This window comes from Elephas maximus, chromosome 24 (assembly GCF_024166365.1).
Source record: "Elephas maximus indicus isolate mEleMax1 chromosome 24, mEleMax1 primary haplotype, whole genome shotgun sequence".
Lineage (NCBI taxonomy): Eukaryota > Metazoa > Chordata > Mammalia > Proboscidea > Elephantidae > Elephas > Elephas maximus.
The window spans coordinates 1217274-1240883 of record NC_064842.1 but is presented as its reverse complement, the minus strand read 5'-3'; the positions used below and the strand labels follow the sequence as shown (position 1 = coordinate 1240883).

The following is a 23610-nucleotide window of genomic DNA, read 5'->3' as shown; positions in this document are numbered from 1 at the left end:
AGTAGGCACTGTCACACTGGGTGGCTGAAGCTCGTTCTGGTGGAAGCCCCATCAAAGCTTATTCTCTCTCCTTCGAATGTGAAACAAGACGAACTAAACACTTGACAGTAAATACACATTCATCCTTTTATTATTATTAAAGTATCAAAACACAGCAGACGTGTCTACAGGAAACAGAACTACGTATAATCCATCTGTTAAAAGAACTCACAGTTACGCTAACCATAAACCCTGCTTTTCTCAGATCAATTTTTCTTGCCCAAGCTCCAGCCACCAACCTTCCTCTCTAATCCATTGTTGTCCACAGCAGCTTAAAAACTGTCTTCAGTTTCATAATGGTACCCAAACCCACTGCAAGGAGCCCTGGCGACACAGTGGTTAAAGCACTCAGCTTCTAACCAAAAAGTTGGCGGTTCTAATCCACCAGCTGCTCCATGGGAGAAAAACGTGGCAGTCTGCTTCCGTAAAGATCACGGCCTTGGAAACCCTATGGGGCAGTTCTACTCTGTCCTGTAGAGTCACTATGAGTCAGAATCAGCTCGATGGCAATGGGTTTGGTTTTGCTTTTAACCAAAGGGTAAACAAAAGGGAGAATTTTTTTCTTTTGGCTCCTCCACCAAGACAAGGGAAATGGATTATCTCCTGAAAGAAGTGGTGGGCAGTGTGGACCTCACTTAGGCTCTTTACAGATTAGGAACATGGCCCCGATGTGAATTAAGGCAGCAAAATTAGGACGCAGGTGTCATGGTTAATAAGGTTTAAAGGAACCACACACAAGCTCGCAAGGAGCAGCAACACCATGGGAAGTAGATCTAAAGTTGAATGTATCTCTCTGAATCGGTAGCAGAGTAGTCAATTTTTAATCCTGACCTGTGAGCTTTATATATAGGTACAATTAAAGAGCAACTGAGCCTGGTTCTATTCCTGAAGGAGTCCTGGTGGCACAGTAGTTAAAGCGCTCATCTGCTAACCAAAAATTTGGTGGTTGGAACCCGCCAGGTGCTCCATAGGAGAAAGATATGGCCAATTGCTTCCATAAAGATTACGGCCTTGGAAACCCTACGGGGCAGTTCTATTCTGTCCTGTAGTGTCGCTATGAGTCAGAATCAATTTCATGGCAGTGAGTTAAACGAATCATATGCCCCGAAACTCCAGAAAATTAGGTAGACTACCTTTCTTTGAATTATCACACCCTTCCTAATGTTTTTCTTTCTTCCTCCCTGCCCCCACCTAATTCTTCTCTGATATTTGATATACATATTTGCAACGAGGCACACATTTAGACACTATAACAGATGTTACTCAAATGAATAATAATTTAAGAGGAATTCTGAGGCAGAATGTAAGGAATCAGGGTTTTAGGCTGAACAACAGGCTGTACATTTTAGGTGTTTATACATTCAAAGAAACCAATAGTTGAGGTATTTAGCAATTCAGGTTTTATTATCAAAATTCTATCTTAACACCAAATTGTTTGCCTAAAGGATATATTTGGGGCTGTGTTTCAGGGTTTGTTGACAAGAAATTGAGCAACTGGGTGCCTTTGAGGAATAGGATTTACGGCCAGTGATCTCACCTAATGGCACCCTGAAGAATAAAGGATGACCCTCTGAGAACATTTAAACACCCCCACACGGAGGTGGGGAGGGGAGCGATTAGACCTCAATAACCAATGGGTCTGAAAGAACAGAAACCAGCACAAGACTTAGCTTACCACAGCTTGGTTCCAATATTTATTATATTGACAGGTTAAGAATACTAGGATAAATAAGTAATATTTTCTCTTACAGAAACTTGTAATAACATTGAGTAGGATTAAACACTCTGAGGATTTCACAGAAACATCAGAATTTATACAGTCAGACAGTAGCCAGAATCTTTGTGACCAGTGCGTCTTCTCACTGTGGCAAATGCTCTGGGCCAGATTTTTAAAAATATCTAAATGACAAAAACAACGCCATTAACAGCCAATAATGCGAAAGTCTGGGCATCACCTGGCTTCAAACATGTCTCCACTGACGGTGGTTTTCGACCACAAGAAAAGGAATATGGAATTCTTTGGCTCTTTGGCCTACAAACACCTCCTGACCTAAGTCACTGAGCAGAGTCCTGACCCTTTGGAAGCCGGCTTTTTCTTTCTGCTTCCTTCCTGTGATATTATAATGGAATTTGCAGCAGAGGACCCATAATTAAAAGATTTCATGTTAACGCCTGGGCGCCAGGGCAAAGGAGGCCTTCCCTGTTGGCACAAAGCCATGCTGCTGGCCTCAGGGGAATTCTGTTCTGCCAGGGCTGACGAGCCCCTCCAGCCCCCTGACCACTGTGAGACGCTGCGCGTGGTGACAGCTCCCCAGACTCTCAGAAAAGTCCTGTAAAAGCCACACCAGGGCTGCACAGAACAAATACAGGTCAACAAGCACAAAGCACAGTTCCGAAATGAATGCCTTGCACGCGGTAATTCCTGCACAGAACAGCATATTTGCTAGAAAGCACAGCCCGGGCCATTGCACAACCTGGCTAGCCGCCATTCTCGCTCCATTTCCCCACAAGTGACAGCAGCAGCAGAGGAGACGGCCCCGCCCACCCAAGGCACAGACACTGCTTTGCATGAATCCTAATGACGGGACTCCTGGTTTTTGTAGAATCTGGAGGAAAGGCGGCCAAGACCCGAACCAGGAGCCACCCAAACCAGGAGCCACCCGGAGCGTCTAAGAATGGCCAGTACGGTAAAGCCTAAGACCTGGAGTTGAGGCAAAAATGTACTTGCCCTGGTCCAAAGTCCACTCTGGGGCCGAGCGGAGAGGCCCAGTTGAGTCACCGAAGGCCCTCCTGCCTTGGTGGGTCTCTGCTGCTGGGACCCTAGAGGTGCACAGGAAGTCAGATCCCCAACAGCCTCAGGGTGTGGGGTATAAAAGAAGGATTCAGTGAGGACTCCCCAGTTGGCCCCATACCACGCCTGCTCAGCTCTACAATGTTCCTTCTTTTATCTGTTGGATAAAGAGGTTTCTCTCATCTTCCGGAGTCCTCCCGTTCTGAGCCCGGACAATGCAGGTGGGCCGGTGGAGGTTGAGCATGTAGATCAGATGCTGCTTCTCGTTCTTGAGCTCCTCGATCTGGGCCTTCAGTTCTGCATTCACGCTCTCCAGCTTCTCCGACTCCTGGGGGACAAGAGAGGGGTTAGGAACGGAACACGAGGGCCGGCAAAAACAGGGTGACCTGGGGGTACTGCCTAGTGGCAGGGAGAGCCTCTGGGGCCCCTCAGGCCTCTTCAGGAAGGGACTGGCCTGCAGAGGAACCACCACCGTCTCTGCTACAATGCTCCACAAAGCTGGGAGAGGGTGTTCAGGTTGGGAGAATCCAGACCCTGGAGAAGCCTTGATCTTGGGGGATTCTTCAGAGACGCCCTTGGGTTTCTACCGCAGAGGCGGCTTGTGACTCCACTGGTAACAAGCCTTCAGCAGAACCCATGGTTCCTAGATCTCTCCTGTGTGGAGCCTAATGGTCCACGTTTAGGTCTTCCGGGCCTGCAAGTGCCCTGGGGTACTAGGGAGAGATCCAGCTTGTGGCCCTAAATTTTTGTGAGCTCCTAATCTCACTGAGAAGCTCATTTCCCCAGGAAAACGTATGCAGAGATGCAAAATCTCCTAATTTTCTCTGACGCCCTGAGGCAATCAAGAGAATCCTTGGGGGTCTGTGGACCTGGGTTGAGACTCTGCCCTGGCCTGTCCATTCTTGGGGGAGGGGCATCAGCCACGGAAAGCCTGCCTGGCTGCCTGGCATCACTGCCCGCCCAGCTGGCCCACAGATGCTAATGACCCTGGTGCTTCTTGCTTCAGGAAGGGGAGCAGCTGACCTCAGCCGGGAGCTTGGGCTGTTGGACGAGTCAGGGAGAAGGGCTGCAGAGTTAAGACCAAGACAGGAGCACCACGAAAGCATAACCACTGCTTGTGAATTAAGGAAATCACTTGTTTGAAGAGATGAATTAAAGGCTTTTCATAGTGAGTCAAATGAGGGCTGGCAGCTTTTCTCGGGAAAACAGGGAGAGAAGCCTTTCCAGCTGGGCCGACGTGCCCTGCAGCCTGCAGACGGCGGGACGTGTTTGGACCGGCCCAGGCTGCCGAGAGTCCGGCCGTAGATGGTCCTGGGGCCTTTAATTCACAGGACTGTTCTTTTATATCCAGAGTCACGTTTGCTGTGCCAACAGCTTTGCTGCCTCCTCATCCGTCACCTGGCACTTCTGCTACCAGCTATAAGGTCCTTCTCCCGAAAACGCTTTCTGGTAGGGTTTTTTTGAACTCCCTTTCTGATGCTGAGGTGAGGTCAGGGTGGGCAGGCAGGACCTGCAGAGGGGCAGGGCTAGAAGGCACTCACTTTCTGCAGACACTCCGTTTTCTCCTTCTTCTTGTTTCGGCACTTGGCGGCTGCAATCTTATTCCTCTCCCGACGCCGCTTCTTCCTTTCGTCTTCTTCGGGGGCTGCCTATAAAACCCAAAAGGCACGTGCTTAATAACCAAACCCAAGCCCATTGCCGTCCAGTTGATTCCGACTCACGGCACGCCCGCGTGTCACAGAGTGGAGCGGCACCGCAGGGCTTTCTCGGCCGTAACATTCACAGAAGCAGACCGTCCGTGGCGCTGCTGGGTGGGTCCCAACCTTTAGGTAAGCAATTGAGCGCAAGCCGTTTGCACCACCGAGGGACCTTCACACACTTAACAGGAGGCAAGAAATGCCACCCACCCCAAGTGCACCACCTTTTACTGCCAGAAAAACTGACAAATCAGGGTGGCCCTAGTACTACAGGACCCGAAAAACTAAAGCCCTGGACTTTTGTGAAAAACCCCTCCAAACACACGCACACTTGAGGGTGAACAATGAAAATCAAAAAACCGATCACCAGGCCTTTCTTCTGAGGCGCCTCTGGGTAAGTTTAAACTGCCCAGCCTTTGGTTAGCATCTGAGAGCTTAGCCGCGTTCACCACCCAGGGGTGTAAGCCCAAGCCTTTGGCTCCTCCTCCTGCATCGTCCCCCTGCCACTCTGGCTGGTGTCCCTCATCACAACTGCCTTGCTTGGCCTTGTCACTTTCCCAGAGGTGGCTGGGATCTGGGAAAAAGACTCATGCTGCCCAAAATCACAGGGTGCCTGTGGGTTCCCATGGCTCAGTGTCTTTCTTTAAAATGAGGATTAGAGCAACAAGGGCCCCGAATCACCAAGCAGGCCAGCTGGAGCACTCTCTTCCCAGTAGGAAAACCCACTTAACTGACTTTAGAATATAAGACCACTTGGTGAACAAAGAACCAGAGCGGATGAGCTGGGCGGTTTTAAGGAGCGTTTCAATTAAGCAGGCTGCCTGCTTCTTCCGCTGGAGAACCCTCCAAATATCCTTCCCAAAAGCTTTCCCTCCTTCCATGGGAATTTACTACTTTCACTGTTGTTGTCAGGTGCCCTCGAGTCAGTTCCGACTCATAGTGACCCTACATACAACAAAACACTGCCCGGTCCTGCGCTGTGCTATGCTTCAGCCCATTGTTGCAGCCACCGTGTCAATCCATCTCATTGAGGGTCTTCTTTTTTGCTGACCCTCTACTTTACCAAGCATGATGTACTTCTCCAGGGGCTGCCTTCATCGCATCCTCCTATCTCAAGAAACTTGATTAAAAAAAAAACCTCCCTGAGCGTTTCATGGTCCACCCTGCACTGGCCATTACTGGCCTGGGCACCAACAACCATGACCTCCTCTCAGGATAACTGGTCACAGCTAAGGCCCCTAATGATGCCTTAGGGACACAGCATCACGTAGTAGGTCCAGCTACTGTTCACTGAATGCTAAATACCAGCCAGGCCCTCTGCTCAACCCTGAACATATGTCACCTCATTCAACCCTCAGATCAATCCTAGGCAGGAGTCATTATTACCCCCCTTTAGGTTCTTGAGCCCTGGTGGCACAGTGGTTAAGAGCTATGGGGAGCTATGGCCTCTAACCAAAAAGGCCCGCAGTTCAAATTCACCAGCTGCTCCTTGGAAACCTTATGGGGCAGTTCTGCTCTGTCCTATAGGGTCATTACGAGTCAGAATCGACTCGACGGCAATGGTTTACATTTTTAATCAACCTCGTTTTAGACTCAGTCTTTTTGGTCAGTTCCACCAGCCCTAGCCCAAAAGCTGTGACCATGTCTGTTAGGTAAACTTGAAACACTCCTGTCTCTGAACCACTTTATATGGGTCTTCATTTTGCAACCATGAAGGAAAGGCCAACAAAGCAGCTGGACTTCAGCTCTGACGTCCTGGAGCGCCACAGCATTGCTAACAACTTCCTCCCTGACTTCTTGCTGCGCCCATTTCCCCCCCACCCCCGGTGTCCCAAAGAAGATCGTTGAGTAGGGAACAGTTCAAGTGCCAGAAACACAACTGAACTTGGAGCAGACACCTGGTCCCAAGGCTCTGAGTGTTGCCACGGAAGGATTGGGCTGCCTGGCTGGGCCTTGCACCACTTTCTGGGCACCTGGGTCCCTGCAGCAATGAAAATAATTACCACACTCCATACTTCTTCAGAACTAGACACATAGGTGATCTCACCCCATCTCATGGCATTAAATGCCATCCCTATGGTGGCTTCCAACTTTCCAGCTACCCCTGGCTCTGCTATGAACTTCAGACCCACACAGCCAGTCTTCCTGACACCTCCACTGGGTGTCAAATGGGACGGAACTCCTGTTTTTACCGTCCGTCTTCCCAGTTTAACCAGCAACTGGGCACTCTGCCCTTAAAGCTGCTGAGACCAAAAACTCTGGAGTCAACCTTGAGCCTTCTCTTTCTCTCATACTCTGCGTTGAGCCTACCAGTAAGTCAGCTTTACCTTCAAAACAGACCTAGAATCTAAACATGTCTCAGCCCCTCACTGCCCATCCTGACTCAGAGCCCCTCACCTGCTGTCTGGATTGCTGTGGTGGTCTCCCTTCTGTACACACTGTTTCTGCTCTTGCCCCTAACCAACTATTTTCAACATGACGGCCAAGGTGACCACTGGGTCATGTCACACCTCTGCTCATAAATCCTCCGGTGGCTTCCTATCTCACTCTAAGCAGTCGTATCTTCACACTAGTCTACAGCATGATCTGCCCCACCCATGGCCTCAGCTCCCACTCCACCCCCACCCACTTTCCACCCCAGCCTCCCGGCCCACCTGCTGCTCCTCAGGTGTGTTAGCCTCACTCCCACCTCAGTGCCCTTCTTGCTCTGTCAGGTGTCTGCGTGGCTCCCTCCCTCCTCTCCTTCACGTCTGCTCAAACCAAAGGTCACTGTCAGCCAAGCCTTCTCCGGCCTCGTTGATTTAAAATAGCAAGCCCACCACTGCCTTGACACCCCCCTCCTCTTCCCTGCTTTATCTTTCTCCTCCATACTCATCTCTCACATGTTTTCCTATTGTAGTATCATCACCTCCTCCCAGTAAACAGCAAGCTGAAGGCAGTGGTTCTGTCTTGTTCACTGCCGTGGCCCCCTGCCGAGAATATGTCTGCCCCGTGGTGGGTGGGCACCTGTGTAGAACCTACCTCAGCTTTGGTGACTGTCACCTCCAGAGGCCTGTCGCTGACCGTGATTGACTCCAGTGCAGAGGACATTCGATGGCAGAGATGCTTGTTCTGAATGGCGAACCTCAGCTCTTCCTTGACAAACGGTGTCAGGTGGGCAAAGTCCTCAAACACCAGTGACCCAGGAGGGGACAGGCAGGGGACAATGGCTGAGGCACTGACCTCTGAGGCAGAGACCTGGCCTGGGTGTTGAAGCATCATTTTGCTGAAAGACACATAAAAACCAAAACTGCCTCATGGGTCTTGGGGCATGGGGTCACATCCCCCCGCAATCTCCAACACCACCAGAGCCCCCTGCCCACAGGAAGTCCCATAAGTCCCTCCAACCCCCCCGCCCCCAGTTCTGCTTGTTTTCATTTCATGCCACATTCATCTCGAATGAGACAGTTCCTAAAACACACAGCTCTGTGATGTGCATAAAAGGCCTAAATGGAGTTTATGACAGTCGACCTTTTGGGCTATTCTGAACTCAAAAGAACTATGAGTTTTTGCTGGTGTGCACAGACGCAAATGCCACCTCAAACTGTCCTCAAGAGGACGGCTGCCGTTAGCCGCCTTCGGGTCAGTTCTGGTTCACGGCAGCCCTGTATGTTACGGAGTAGAACTGCTCCGCAGGGTCTTCTTGGCTGTAATCATTAAGGAAGCAAATAGCCAGGCCTTTTCTTCTGCAGTATCGCTGGGTGGGTGTGAACCACCAACCCTTAGGTCAGCACCCAGCCACAAACAGCTTGTGCCACTCAGGCATCTGAAAGCAGTAGAGCAATTTTATTTCATTTTTCTAAACTGGTGAGACTATTACAAAATCCCATTTTCAGTTTCTTTTTCAAAAAGAAACTTAGAAGGAATCTGAAATCAAGTCGAATCTTATCAGCAGGTAGAAGTGAAAGGCAAGTGAGGGGAGGCTTCGATTCCGCAAATATATCTCTGAAGTCCCTCCCTCAGGAAGCTGGACCAAGTCAGCGGGAAGGACAGAGGTAGCTCTTCTCCCCAGCCCTTGGCAGGTGGAGAGGGGCAAGGGTTCAGGTCACCAGGGGACTAGCAGTCTCTCCTTAAGGTTAGGGTTGGTGAAGCAAGGCCTCAGAGTCCAGCAGTGAAGAGCCAAGGATGTGGACCTCTGAGGTCCCTGTGGTTTAGGGAGAGGCCTGGGCTGGGGCAGCGCAGGGACCAGGTCTGCTCTGCCACCAAGGAGCTGTGTGACTTGGACCAGTCACCTCAGCGCTCTGAGACTCAGTCTGCATCTGGTTCATGACTGAGCAGTCCTCAGCGCAGGGTTCAGCCTCTTCCATCGGAGTCTGGCCCAGCGCCTGGCCACGTCTGCTCACGACGCCCACTGACCGGCTGCAGACCACCCAACGGAACTTGGCTGAATGAAATGCCTCCATGGGCCCTTCTACCGCTATCATTCTGTAGCTCAGAGAATCCAAAGGGACAAGAGTAATAGTTTCACAGTTCCGATTTGGAATACCTGCTGCTGTCAAGTTAGTTCTGACTCAAGGAGACCCCAAGTGCGTCTGAGCAGGTGCTAGCCCACTTTAAGTTGAGGTACCTAGGGTTTAGACAGGCTAAGTAATTTGCCCAAAGTCTCAGAGGTAACATGAGGCGGTGCCAGGACTTGGGATTAGGTTTGACTCCAGAGCTGATGCCCATAACTTACAGAATATAGAATATTAAAAAAACAAAACAAAACAAAAACAGAGCAAACATTTTAGGAGGCAGGTACGGAAGAGGGGTGGGAAGCTAGAACTAAAGCAATGGCGAGAAGACTAAGCAGAGAGCCAGGGGAAACCTGAGCTCTGTTTGATGGATTGCTGATCTTTGTATGTCAGGATGCTGCCTGCATTGTGGGAGTACATTTAAGTAGGTCTTTTATCCACAGAGTTCCCCAAATGGGGTAGAAGATCAGGATTTGAAGCCACACCAAGATCCCGTGGACAAATAATCTTACCCCCGGTGGCCTCTCCTCATCCTCTGTCAAGAAGGTCCCTGGGTGGTGCGAACTGTTTGCATTGACTACTAACCTAAGGTTGGCAGTTTGAACACCCCCAGTGGCAGCGTGGAAGAAAGGCCTGGCAATCTCCTTCTATAAAGATGACAGCCAAGAAAACCCTATGGAGCAGCTGTACTCTGTAACAGGCGGACAGGGTCGCCATTAGTTGGAACTGACTTGACCACGGTGGGTGGATCACTCGATTTTCCCAGAGTCCAGAGACAACTCAAGAAAATAACACACGGGTACGGTCTGGAAAGCGTTACGCAAATAATCGAAAAAAAAAAAAAAAAAACCTGCTGCTGTCGAGTCAGTTCCCTGGAACTGCCCCACAGGGTTTCCAAGGTGTGGCTGGTTTCTAACTGCCAACCTTTTGTTCGCAGCTGAGCTCTTAACCACTGCACCACCAGGGCTCCGTTATGCAAACAGGAGGTACACTATTACTGTGCCCCCACGGATCCTTCCAGCCCAGGGCTGGCTCTCTGGCAGAGGTTCTGTGGAATCCAGGTGGGTTCTGATGGGGGCAGGAACTCCAATTTCGACGAATGTTGTTCACTATTCAGAGAAACCTAGAAAATACACACGATTCTCTTCCCACAGCCCTGTGTTCTGAGTCACAACTGAAGGTCTATCAATTTAATCCTATCACCTAGGCTACTGGGAGGATACCCCTCCCTGATAGGTGATAAATGCCTAAGAAAGCAGCCATCTGAAGCCAGAGTCTTAAGATTCTTCCATCCTTTCACACTTTCCTCCCTTTCCAACTTTACTAAAAACCAAATAGTTCAGGGATGGAACTCAGAGCTGCCACTGGACTGGCCTTTGTTTGGAGGACTGGATGGGCAGTTTGAATTCCACTGCAGTTTTTTTTTGAGTATAGTTCCATTTCTCCACTCAACTAAGCTTATTAATGAGCTCTTAGGGCTTAGGGTCTACTGTTTGGGATTTTTCCCCCTTCTTAGTATAAAGTCAGCAGTCCTGATAAAAGTGAAGAATGTCAGTGGCATGGAATGTTTTTATGAAAAGCATTGGGTGGGCTTACTTGGGGACGGAAATGGGTGGTAAAATGTTAAAAGCCTTTCAGAAAATAAAGTGGTTGTATCTGTACAGACTTGGCCTTTCTCTGAACTAGGCTGAAACTTAGCCTCTTGGGATACGTTAGAGTTACTCCTCCACATATTCTCTTAAGATACGATTCAGCCCAGACTAAGGCCGTGTCCCCACAAGGAAAATGAAGTTAAATCTTCAGACAGTTTTTTCAGAAAGCCGAGACACTTGAACGCTCCCCTCACCACCACCAATTGAAGAAAAAAAAGTTCCCGGTTATCTTCACATCTCTCTTAGATCATCTGAGTTGACTTTCTACGTTGATCTTGAAATTGCCCAGATCTGCTGCAAAGAGCCTGTATTTCGCTTCTACTTCATTATCTCCAGTCAGAAATGGTGTCACGTAGTTAGCAGTCTCATCATTTTTAAGAAAGTGAAACTTCACTCATGTATCTCTTTAACTGGAAATTCAGTTCCCAAACGCTATTTCCTAGTGACTACAACTACACTGAATTTTCACTTTTGGTTTTCATCTCTTGCCTCAAAGCACTACTCACAAAATATCTTATGATGCTAGGAAGCCAGCGTTGGTCTTCTCACTAACTAACCCTTTGTGTCAACCCTCGTGAAGGTTGTAGGTACAAGGCTGGGCTTCAGGACCCGAGACAGTTTCCAGGTCTACCACCACCACTCACAAGCTGAGCGCCCGCTTACTGGCCACTTACACTTCCTGGGCCTGGGTCTCCTCATCTGTGAAATGAGCTCCGTGTTGCCTGCCCCAACTCCCGCACAGCGCTATCACGAAGAGCATATGAGATGAAGGTGGACTTACACACACACTGGGCACCCTTCATTACTGTGATTCTACTTTCCCCATTTCATGGAGAACTCATTCTTTTGTGCTCAGTGCAATTCAGTCCCCCATTAGTCAGGAATTAATGGGAACCCTCAAGAAATTCAGGACAGCTCTCAGCTTCTTCTGCACTTTGATTGACCTCTGGGTCTCTAACACACTAGGTACGTTCCACCCTACTATCTGCTGGCACCAGCCTGTCGCCACTGTTACGTGCTTGAGAGATAACCAGTTTCTCACATGTGAAACCATTTTTCCCTCGAAAAATATGTCCATGGTGTCCTAGCTAGGGAACACTTGAAGCCACTGAGCTCGCTCCACCCCAGCTTTAAAATGGAACAAATCATGGTATCTATCTACCAGAAATCATAAGACACCAATATTAGAGTCATCTAGCTGAGATCCTCATTTGTAATCGAGTTAGCTGAGGCCCAGGGAGGTAAAGTGACTTCCTCAAGGTCATAAAGTTGTTGAGTCGCCAGCCCAGGCCAAGCTGCTGACCAGCCACCTGCTGCTCTTTTTGCTCTACCACCAACAGGGATCCAACCTCAAGAGGGGTCAACCCAAGGCACAGAGAACAGAGCCATTGTACCAGGTATGTGAGAGATCAACAGCCCTAGTAACCTGGTGCCAACCAACACAGAGACCACTGGGAGAGCTAAACGGGGGAGGGAATATGGACAGAGGAAAAAGGATCACGGTGGAAGGAAAAGTTAAAAAACCGCTGAAAGGGCAAAGAGGGTGAGAAGGGTGGAGTTATGACACAAAGGGTCCAAAGGCTCCCACGGTGCTGGGTGCGGTGTCTTATCCACACTGTGGGCCTGGGGTGTGGCCTTCCACGCCATCTCTGACACCATCAAGACAAGAACAACTGCAGTCTCCCCACCCCCCCGCCCCGACTGCCCCTTTGTCCAGGACGTCTTCAGATCAAGAGCCTACATGAAGCAGCATTATTCTACACGAGATGCTAAATGCAAAGCCAGGGGGACAGTGATACCAACTTCTCCTTTAGTTTAAGTTGGGGTGACAGAAGGCCCAAAGAAAAACTGTCTCTCACACCCACAATAAAATATGTGCTCTGAGAAAACACCCAGACTTTCTAGCTCCCAGTTTTTTTTGTGGCTCCATCAGAGATTTTGCAACATCTTTATTTGTAAGGCAGCATATGTGATTTAAGCAATGAAATTAGGGGGAAAAACAATCAACGAGGAAATGAATTAAGTACACGAGAGAATCAAGGGGGAAGCAGGAAAGGAGGAGGGGGTGGAGAGCCAATCCAATGAAAAGAAGTTGGGAAGACAGGTCCCCTTTCCCCACTGCCTGGGAGGCTGGTAAGTGACAAGACAGAGACGCCCACTCTACCAAAAAACTCACTGCCGTGGAGTCAATTCAGACTCACAGCGACCCTATAGGATACAGTAGAGCTGCCCATAGGGTTTCCAAGACTGTAATCTTTCCGGGAGCGGACTGCCACATCTTTCTCCCGCGGAGCGGTGGTAAGTTTGAACCAATGACCTTTCAGCCTGCAGCCGAGCGCTTAACCACTGCGCCACCACCCTTGAAGCCGAAAATCTTAACCCAGAAAGCACCTTGGTGGGTATCGGGTTCAGCCACCACCTCCCGCTCACAGACAGGCAGCGGGGCGGGCAGCGTCTACGTACCCACCGCTCCCGGCTGCAGGCACGAGACTGCAGCTCGACGACATCGACTGCCGTGTAAGCTCCCAGAGCCCTGGACACTTGATCACAAAGCCATTCTCTTCTCAATTATCTGAAGGGCCGGGCTCGCACTCTCACCTCCCCACGGTGGGTGTCCATGGGCACGAAGCAGAGAAGTCTGAGTACCCGCCATAGAAAAACCCAGAGCGAGAGTCGCAGGTAGCAGAGAAAAGCGAGCAAGAGATGAGACAGGAAGTCCCGGGTCCCGGAGGCCAATACGAGCCTGTGCCGGGAGCCCTCTCCGCCCTCCGCCCGGGACAGCGACTCACGCGCTCGCCACCTCTAAACTTACCCGACTAACTTTTGCTCTGGGCTCCCGCGCGTCCCCGGCGCCGAGCGCTCCTGGGGTGCAGGCAGAGCGACTCCCAGCCGCCGCGCCAGCGTCCCCGGTTCGTCCGTTCCCTCCCCATTCATTCCGCTCGGCGCCTGGGGCAGCGCTTCTGCGAGCCCGCGGCCTCGGCGCCCGAACGCCGAGCCCGGGAAGGATCGCCTTGGTTGGCGGTGCCCGGGCGCGAAGCGATGGATGGAGCCGGACGGCGATCCGGGGAGGCCTGGGATTCACCCGAGCACCCACCTCCCTACGCGGGCTCCCAGCCGGTAAGTCGGCGCCCAGGGCGGAGAGGAGCTGCGCTAGAAGGTCAGCGGGGAGCGGGCGCCCGTCCTCTCCGTCACCAGAAGCCTCTCGCGCCCCAAGTCAAAAGAGAAAGTTAGTTCTTTCACTTTTCGAGAAACTTTCTGAAGCGCAGAGAAGCGGCACTGGCTGGCAGAAGTTCAGCCAGAGTTCTGGGGAAGCGGAGGCTGGGTGCGCGGGCCCGGGGTGGGCGCAGGGGTCCGGGAGCCGGTCACTGGAGGGGCGCAAAGGCAATGAAAGCAAGCCGCCCTCGCCGCGTTCACTCATTCGGCTTCCAGCGCTCACCTCCTGCCTCGGCTCGAGGCGGCCTGGGTCCCGAGGGCGGGCGGGGGCAGGACGGGGGCGGGCGCGCAGGCTGTCCCGAGGACGCACGGCCGGTGCGCGGGCTGGCGGGTCCGCTGGGCGGCGGCGGGGAGAGTGCTGTGCTGTGCGCGCCTGGCTGCGTGCGACTGTGGCTGCGAGCGCGTTGCATCACCCCTTTTATAGCGCTGGGCTGGCGGCGCGCCCGCTGACTCCGGGTTACCAGCCCCGGGCTGACGTAATGCTATTAATAGCTTCCCCGAGAACTCGCCGGACCGGGCAGTGGAAGGCGGGGCGGAGGAGGGACCAAGGCGCGGGGAGGCGGTGGCGGCGAGGGAGGCCTGGTGATGCAACCTCGGGGAGGGGCCCGGAGGCGCGTTCTCCCGGCCTCGCGCTGGGACACACACCCGCCCGCCCTCTCTCTCCAAATCGGGACCGGAGCCGCCCGGGCCCGCCGCCAGATGTGCGTACTCGCCGCTGCGTGTTCCAGGCGTGAGCCAATGGTGCCCAAGCCAGCGGCATGACTCCACCGCGCTGGCATCCCTCCCTCGGCTAGGCTGCGGGAGGGGTGGGGAGAAGGCTGGTCCCGGCCGCGGCCCAGGCGAGGTGAGGCCGGGAAGGGGGCGCGACCTTTCTCTAAAATGCACGGTCATTATCTGGAGCTTCAAGAAAGTGCCCCCTACCCCGCCCGCCGCCTCCTTCTCGAGTAGAGGGCTGGGTGGGGGCAGGAGCGTTGTTCTCTCGTGCGGGAGAGGTGCCCAAAGTCACCCAGGCGTGACCCCACACCGTTACTCTCCGGGGTGACCTCCGCCGCGGGGACCACGAGAAACCGGCGCGTTAACCCAAGCGCGGACAGCAGCGCTCGGCGCGCGCCGTCCCCCGGCGCCCGCGGCTCCAGCTCATCCCACGTGAGCGCACACGCAGATACACCTCGGTGCTCACTGGAACCCGATCCGAAGGAGATGGCGAGGGGTAGGACCCTGTCAGTTCGGATGTTTTTAAACAACCACAAAGCATTTGAAATTGACAGAGAGATTCCCGGCGAAACGAACGAGAGAGCGTAGACGGATAAGAGATCTGGAGAAACAAGGGGAACCCGGAGCCGGACTGAAACTGAGCAGCCGGGGAGACAAGAGAAAGAGACAGCGCTTCGGCCCCGGGGGCCGGCCAGGCTGGAGCGGGTCGCCTCGCCCTCGGCCAGTGTGTAGGGAAACTCGTCCTCATCTTTCTCGTGTTTTTCTGCGCGGAGAGCAGATTGGGCGGGGACCAGAGTGCCGGTACTGGGGACGCACTGACCGCCGCCAGGACGGGAACCCGCAGTAGAGATCCCCTCGGTCCTCAGGCCAGGGTGGCGGGACCCCGATGCCTCGGCAGAACTGGGTTTGAACCTTAAAACGATTTCCCGGTTCCGATTCCCAGACTGTAGCCATCTCGGCTCCGACAACGGCAGAACCAGGGACCTTCTCAGCCACTCTTAGACGATAAGGTGTGGGCGCAAGCGTGGCCCGGGGCCTTTCGAATTTGCCTGGGAGGGAGACCCACGCGAGCCAGGAGTGGCGGGGTACTGAGGGGGGTGTGAGGCCGAGGGCAGAAGCACCTGCTTCGACCTGCCTCTTGGGAGATGGGTGATCGAAGGCCATAGTTTGGAGTAAGAACTCTAGGTGTCTCGGGGCACCAGGTCCCATCGCATCTGCAGGCGCGGCCCTTGACTGGTAAGGTCGTGGCGGAGCCGGGGGTCTGGCGCCCGGTCGGGCCAGGGCGCAGCGTCTTGCACTCACACACACACACACATACACTCACACCTTGGAGAATCCGCATCCCTCCCCAGCCCTGCCGATGGCGGAGCAGCCTGGGGCAGAGATCCCCGGCGCTGCAGGTAGCGCCGAATCTTCCACACCCGGGTTTCTTGCCCCCAAGCCAGAACCTCACCCAGATGCCCTCTCCCACCTGGAGCTTGTACAACGTGGAGGGCGGCCTCGGAAGTCCTCCGCCCCATCCGACAGCCCTGGGGTTCCACGCGGTGCCCTCGGGGATTCTGCTCTGCAGCAGACAAGGTTCCCCTGGCGCATCGCGCGGGAAGCGTGGGGCGGCTGTTTTCCTCTGCTTTTCGTCCTGGTAACGGCTCTCCCGGCCCCACCCTCCACTTCTCACGCCCACACACCCCGCACACCCCGCTCCGCACACCCACACCCCGCCCTCCCACCGACGCGCGGGCAGGTACACCCCGGGCGTGTCTGCACAGCCCGAGAACTCCGAGCGAGAGCGGATGGAAAGGGCGTCTGACAAGTAGAGAATCCCAAATAACTTTTCATTTAAACGTAGAATTTACGTGTACAATTTAAATGAAAGTTATTTGGGATTCTCTCCTTATCCGACCAACCTCCACTGAAATAAATAGCACCATTAATTATTTATTATAAATATTATGATAAAGTGAGACAAGGAGGCGGGAAAGAACCACGTGAAAGCTTTTCACTTGTTGCTGTGAAACGCGCGCAGAAATCTTTATCCAATTTACATTTTAAACTGTGGTGCCATTAACACACCCAAGCAAGAGCTGTGGAAGTTTGGCCCTTTCCTTAAGGGGAAATTCAGCTCGAGCAGTAAACACACCAGTGTCCACAAAACAGAGGAAGCAAAGGGTCAGGGAAAAGAGAGGCATTCACAGTTTGTTACCATCCTGCCTCCTCCCGTTCCGTTTATTAATCTGGTTTCATTCTAGTAATCCTTGCTTTTGAATCTCCAAGTCACACCTGGGCAGAAGTGCCGTTGGCATCTGCCGGAGCCTGAGCCTGGCTTTCTTTCCTCTGCCTTTTTCTCTTACTGGGACTCTAAAAGCGATAAGAATCATGACAGAGAAGTACACCCCCACGTGAATGAAACTCTTATCCAAGAAAAACAAAAAACTAGTCCTGGCTGCCTCCTTTCCTCCCTTCCCCCAGGAGAGCTGTGAAATGTCTGCGGAATGAGAGAGAGGCTGGGGAACAGCGGGAGAAGCTCTGTGTGCCCAGCTCGGTGATCTCCGGGATCGGTACCTGAGGCTGTGCGTCCTCCTCTACCCTGGCTTTCATTCGTGCCGCCAATGTCCACGGCTCACACTCTCACCACACACAAGCAGTCCCATCCAGAGGAGGGGCAAGAAAAGCTCCCCAGACAAAGGCACAGAATGCCTGCCCCCCGCCCCCCCCCCCCCCCCCCGCCCCAGAAGGAAGCCCGGGCCTGGGTTATTTCAGGGGTTAATCCTCAATGAAAGCGAGATAAGCAGAGACTGGAATATTTTGCTGAGGCTTTACTCCGGGAATCGCCTGGGGAATCCACTCTCAGATCAGCCGGGTGTGTTTTTGCTGAGTGAGATAAGACCTGAAGACTTCGTGCTGGGGCTTGTGCAAAAGCAAGGGGAAAAAATTAAAAGGGGAGGGGAAGGAACTGGGCAGCTAAAAACAGCCCACTCGTGGCAACCAAATCTAAACACCAAAACATTGCAAGGAGCCAAACGCAAACAACCAGAAAAAAAAAGGAGCCCAAGAGATATTTAGAGCTTTTAGTCCAGTGGGCTGTCCCTTCCCAGCCCCTCCCCATCCCACCGTTCTGTTCTGCAAACCCGGAAGACTCTATTTGCTCTCAGAGATCCCAGAAACCCAAATTAAACACAAGTTAAAATCGGCCAGGGAAGCAGCTAGGAGCTAGCAGCCCAGTCTACCCGGCTCAACCCACTTCTTCACCCTGGAACAGGAGTTGGGTGGCCTGTCCTCTCCATTCTCCTCTCCAAAGCCCACCCTTTCTGTAAGGTCAGTTTGGGTGTGTAGATTACTAATTTAAGAGTCTCTGACCTGAGGCCTTCTTGGGGAAAGTGGGGGCAGCCTTGCACAGTGGACTCTGAAGTGTGGAAGGGAGGACTTTGATTCTGGATTCAGCACTTAGTGGCTGTGTCATCTTGGAAAAGTCATTTCATTCTCTGGGTTTAAGTTTCCTCAGCTGAAAGATGGCACTAATAATAGCACCTAACTCAGGGTTGTTGTGAGAGTGAATGGAGAAAGGGGCACAGTAATGGTGTCGCTAATTGTGAATCGGGAGGGGGGCTTTCTGGGGATACCCCTCGACCTCCCCCCCAGAGCTAATTCTGCACTCCTTATCAATGGCCCTCAACAAGATGGACTGACACAGTGGCTGCAACAATGGGCTCAAGCACAATGGTTGTGATGATGGCACAGGACCGGACAGTGTTTCGTTCTGTCACTATGTGTCGGAACCTACTCAACGGCACCTAACAACAACATCAGTGGCAAACAGTTGGGAAGAGTTGAGCAATGTCCAGGAATGACAATCTCCAGACAGGAAACGATGAGAGCATTTCCGGTTATTCATCCACAGCAGCACGGCCATTCGCCTGGGGCTCACCTCAGTGCTGTGCTGACCAATGCCTTCCTCCCCCCACTGACTCCGTGCAAAGTGCCTGGGCTGGGAATGGGGGATTTGGGTTCTGGTGTGGTTCTGAGCCTGGTATCCTTGAGCAAGGGACTGTCTCTGGTTGAGCCCCCACCCTTCTCTGAGGGTCCTGACTGTAGGCTCAGGTGGCACTGTCTTGCAAGCCTCTGGTGTCTTCTAAGTGAAGGGAGAGAGAAGGCATCAGAGAGAGCTTGTTGACCAGCACTTGGAGAAACCCATTTCCATAATGTTGTCCGACTTGATTCTCAAACACAGCCCGTGGTCCAGACAGCTCATCTTCTCTCTCTCTGAACGTTTCCAAGAACTTTTACCCCCTCCAACTTGGTGCCCTGCAAAGAGAAGGCGGGGGTTGCATCTTTAGGGACCTTCTTGTGTGTAGTCAATTATGAGCAGCCATAGACGCCCACCTTGGACCACAGGGCCGAAGGCCAGGTAGCAGCTATTTCCATGTACCAGAAGAAGGAACCCTGGGCGTTCGAGTGGGCAGAGGACCGACAGGAGTCAGGAGACCTGGGGACCAGTCACAGCTTTACTCCCAGCCAACAGAGTGACATGGTGCAAGTCATGAACACAGTCTCAGTTTTGCTACCTATAAAATGAAACTAATTAATACTGACGCCGCCTCCAAAAGGATTGTTTTAAAAATCAAATGAGATAATAGATGTGAAAGTGATTTGAAAATACTTGAAAGAACCATACTTTTCTTTGAGGAAACTTTTGTAAGTGTATATTTTTTAGCCACTTGGAAAGTTTGGGAAATAGGCAAGAGAAAAATTACCCACAATTTCAACACTCTTGGCATCTCAATGTGCTTTCCTTCAGTCTATTTTCTCATGTATAAGGTTTTTTTTAAAAGTCGTAATTTTAGATTGCATGCAATTTTAAAATTTGCTCTTTTGTTATTTCTCTGAATTGTATGTGGTCTTTATTATTATCATTTTTGTAATTAAATGTATGTTCAAAAATACATTGTGAAATATAGTATCCATACACGTGACGGTGTTAAGAGCTCAGCTGCTAACCAAAAGGTCAGCAGTTCGAATCCACTAACTGCTCCTTGGAAACCCTATGGGGCAGTTCTGCTTTGTCCTATAGGGTTGCTATGAGTAGGAATCAACTCAAAGGCAATGGGTTTAGTATGTTTTTTTTGGTTATACATTCATTTTAATAATGTCTTAGTTTCTTAGTGCTGCTATAACAACACCACAAGTGGGTGGCTTTAACAAACAAGTTTATTTTCTCACAGTTTAGGAGGCTAGAAGTCTGAATTCAGGGCCCTGGCTCTAGGGGAAGAATTTCTTCCTCTGTCAGCACCGGTGGAAAGTCCTCGTCACTTTTCGGCTTCTGTTCCTCAGTTCCTTGGTGACCTTCCTTCATGTGGTGGGTACCTTCCCCTCTGTCTTTCTTCATGTGGTGGGTACCTTCCCCTCTGTCTTCCTTCGTGTGGTGGGTACCCTCCCCTCTGTCTTCCTTCGTGTGGTGGGTACCCTCCCCTCTGTCTTCCTTCGTGTGGTGGGTACCCTCCCCTCTGTCTTCCTTCGTGTGGTGGGTACCCTCCCCTCTGTCTTCCTTCGTGTGGTGTCGTGTGGTGGGTACCCTCCCCTCTGTCTTCCTTCGTGTGGTGGGTACTTTCCCTCTGTCTTCCTTCGTGTGGTGGGTACCTTCCCCTCTGTTTTCCTTCATGTGGTGGGTGCCTTCCCCTCTGTTTGCTCTTCCTTTTCTGTGCCCAGTCTGCTCTTTTTATATGGCAGAGATGATTGGCTTAAGACACACCCTACAATTATATGGTCTCATTAACATCAGAAAGAAAGTCCTATTCCTAAATGGAATTACATTCACAAGTACAGTATAGGGGTTTAGGATTTAAACACATATGGGGGGCACAATTCAATCCATAGCAATTAACAAAACAAAAGTTGAGTACCCACCACCCAAGTTAAGACGGAGACCACCACCTCCAGTACCTAAAAGCCTGTGTGTCCCTTCTTGATCCCACATGCCCTTCCTCCTCTCCCAGAGGTAATGGTTATCCTGGCTTCATTATCATGATTTTTAGTGGGCAATGGATGTTGTATAATTTACTCCGCTATTTCCTTATTTTTAGCATTTAGGGTGTTGCCATATTTTACTGTTGTACCAATTTGAATCTTTATTATAGGGAAGCGGTTACCAACTACCGTAATTGCCCATGTTTCTTAAGTGGGGTTCCCGAAGGGGCCTTGATTTCTGTCTTTAAGTGCTACCCAGAGTATAGTGGAAGATGGAAGAGCCCCCAAAGACTGTGACTACCTGTGCATTTTCCTTGTTTCCAAACTTTCCAGACAAAAACCCTCCAGGCACTTTTCCCCGCGGAATGTCTCTTTAATCCTTCTCCCTCGACTTTCCCATCCCCTTTGTTTTCTTCGTGTCCATCTTGAAACAGGAAACGCAGCCTGTGTGCGGTGGGCAGAACAGCTGCATGTTCCTGCCTGCACCTTCAGGAGCATACTCATGGCTGCTCAGGCGGTACCAGCTCCAGCATCTCTGTCCAGCTCTGTGTGTAGGTGATGCTGGTACCAGGGAAGCAGTCACCTGAGCCTGCAGCGGGGTGGGTTCTTGGAGTCTGGTGGTACTGATTCCCAGAGCTACAAGACATCAGAACCCAAGGGACCCTGGAAGTCACCCACCCCCACCTTTCTCAGGCTGGGCGTGAGCACACACGCAGTTGCCATTGTGCACCAGACTCACCAGATAAATGGGGGATCTTACAAGAGGGCCTGTTCTAGTTAAAGTGCATAAAATACAGCTTTACACTAAACAAATGTGGACAGGGACAAATGGGGACTTCTGAGCAGGGGGAGTTGTCGTCTGTGTCTTACCTTGGGTGGTGGGTACTCAGTGTTAGTTTTAAAATGAATGTGTATGTTCTATACAATCACGCATGTATGCTCTTTTTCACACTAAAATGAACAGCGTATTTTTAATTAGGAGAAACTATACTAATAAAGATTACATACAATTCAGAGTATGAAACAAAAGAGCAGATTTCAAAATTACATGTAATCTAAAATCACAACTTTAAAAAAACTAGAATGAAAAATCACACAAGAGTGTTTAAGGAGAGAGAGAAAATATTAAATATATTTTGGGCTGGGGGAACACTGAAAGTCATACTCCTAGGACCCTGGGGGAATTAGTTCTCTAAAGCTTGGCCACTAACGAAAAGGTCAGCAGTTCAAATCCAGCAACCGCTTCTTGGAAACCCTATGGGGCAGTTCTACTCCGTCCTATAAGGTTGCTATAAGTCGGAGCCAGCTCAATGGCAGCGGGCTTGGTTTTGGTCTTCTGCCTTTAAGGAGCCTTGGTGACACAATGGTTAAGCGCTGGGCTGCTGACTGAAAGGATGTTGGTTCGAACTCACCCAGCGGCTTTGGGAGAAAGACCTGTGGAGGTGGCTCTAAACGGTCACACGGGGTCCCAATGAACCAAAATCGACTCCAAGGCACCCAACAACCACGTCTGCTTTTAAGTGTCAAATAATAACAGCAAATGTTTATACAGCACTCACTGAGTCACGTTTAGTTGATTCCCAATCCTCATAACAACCTTATGAGGTAAAGACTGTGAACATCCCCATTTTATAGATGAGAAAATTCAGACACAGAGACGATAAATAACTTACCAGAAAGTATACAGCTCTGGAATGACCGTGAGGCGTACTGCTCTCGCCAAGTGCTCACAGAAAACGTGTGGCTCTGGTATAGTCCTGTGCCCTCACCTGATGGAAACTGGTGCTCAGAGAGGAAAGCAGCCCTCTGTGCTTTCAGAATCGCCAGTTCTCACGCTGAAAGGAGCCGTAGCAGCCGTCTGGTGCACTAGGCCCCACTTGGCCCCTGCCTGGGGGGACGCCCATTACTAAGACTGGGGCTGAGGTGAAGAAAGGCTGATTCTAAGGAGAGCATCGAACAGCATTTCACTGGCACCCTTCACTAGTGGCCACGCATCATATCCTTGGGGCTGAAAAGGGGGGCAGTGGAGAGAGAGGGGCCGTGGCAGGGAAAATTTGGGGCTTGCATTCAGAACTGAGTACAAATCTCCAAACTGCCACCTCCTAGTTACCTTTCAGTGGGTTCCGAAACCTCAGTTTTTCCTGTAAAAAGAGTACTAACTCCCTCACAAGGTGATATTGAGGATTAAAAACAGTATATCCCCGTCAAGTTTCCACATCCTAGATGTTCAATAAATGCTGCTCTTTTTTCCACTTCAGCCTTGAAGCTAACAGGCCACATCAAACACTGAGATATCAGAAATGTCTAGGCCCAAATGGAGAGTTCCATGTCTCAGGCTGGCTTACTGACTGATTTTAAAAACAAATATAAAAAAACATTGTGTGGCCAGGTCATATTTAGCAATTATTGTTTACTGAGCATCGTTCCATACTGAAAAACAAACGAAGCACCAAAAGAGGGTGGAAGGAATTCATAGAGTCACTGTACCAAAAAGAATTAGTCGACGTTCAACCATTTCAAGAGGTAGCATGTGACCAAGAAGCAACGGTACTGAAGGAGGAAGTCCAAGCTGCACTGAAGGCATTGGCGAAAAACAAGCCTCCAGGAATTGACAGACTAACAATTGAGATGTATCAACAAACTGATGCAAAACTGGAAGTGCTCACTCATATATGCCAAAAAATTTGGAAGACAGTTACCCGGCCAACCAACTGGGAGAAATTCATATTTGCACCCATTCCAAAGAAAGGTGGTCCAACAGGATGTGGAAATTATCAAACAATATCATTAATATCACACGCAAGTAAAATTTTGCTGAAGATCATTCAAAAGCAGTTGCAGCAGTACATTGACTGGGAACAGCCAGAAATTCAAGCTGAACAGAAGAGGACGTGGAACCAGGGATCTCATTGCTGATGTCAGATGGATCCTGGCTGAAAGCAGAGAATACCAGAAGGATGTTTACCTGTGTTTCATTGACTATGCAAAGGCATTCAACTGTGTGGATCATAACAAATTATGGATAACATTGTAAAGAGAATTCCAAAACACTT

The 23610-nt window shown here is 51.0% G+C and overlaps 1 protein-coding gene across 2 annotated transcripts; it reads right to left on the bottom strand.

Moving 5' to 3' along the window:
* Window positions 1-120: 120 nt before the first annotated feature.
* Window positions 121-14286, bottom strand: ATF3 (activating transcription factor 3). 2 transcript variants are annotated; one of them, XM_049868315.1, is made up of 4 exons: window positions 13485-14286; window positions 7549-7792; window positions 4372-4479; window positions 121-3158 (listed from the first exon to the last, which is right to left on the bottom strand). In XM_049868315.1, the coding sequence occupies exons 1-4, from the start codon at window positions 13604-13606 to the stop codon at window positions 2967-2969; spliced, it is 666 nt and encodes a 221-aa protein (XP_049724272.1). In that variant the 5' UTR covers window positions 13607-14286; the 3' UTR covers window positions 121-2966. The 2 variants fall into 2 exon arrangements, with proteins under 2 accessions (XP_049724272.1, XP_049724274.1); XM_049868317.1 differs by having other exon boundaries at window positions 14109-14286.
* Between the last annotated feature and the right edge of the window lie 9324 nt (window positions 14287-23610).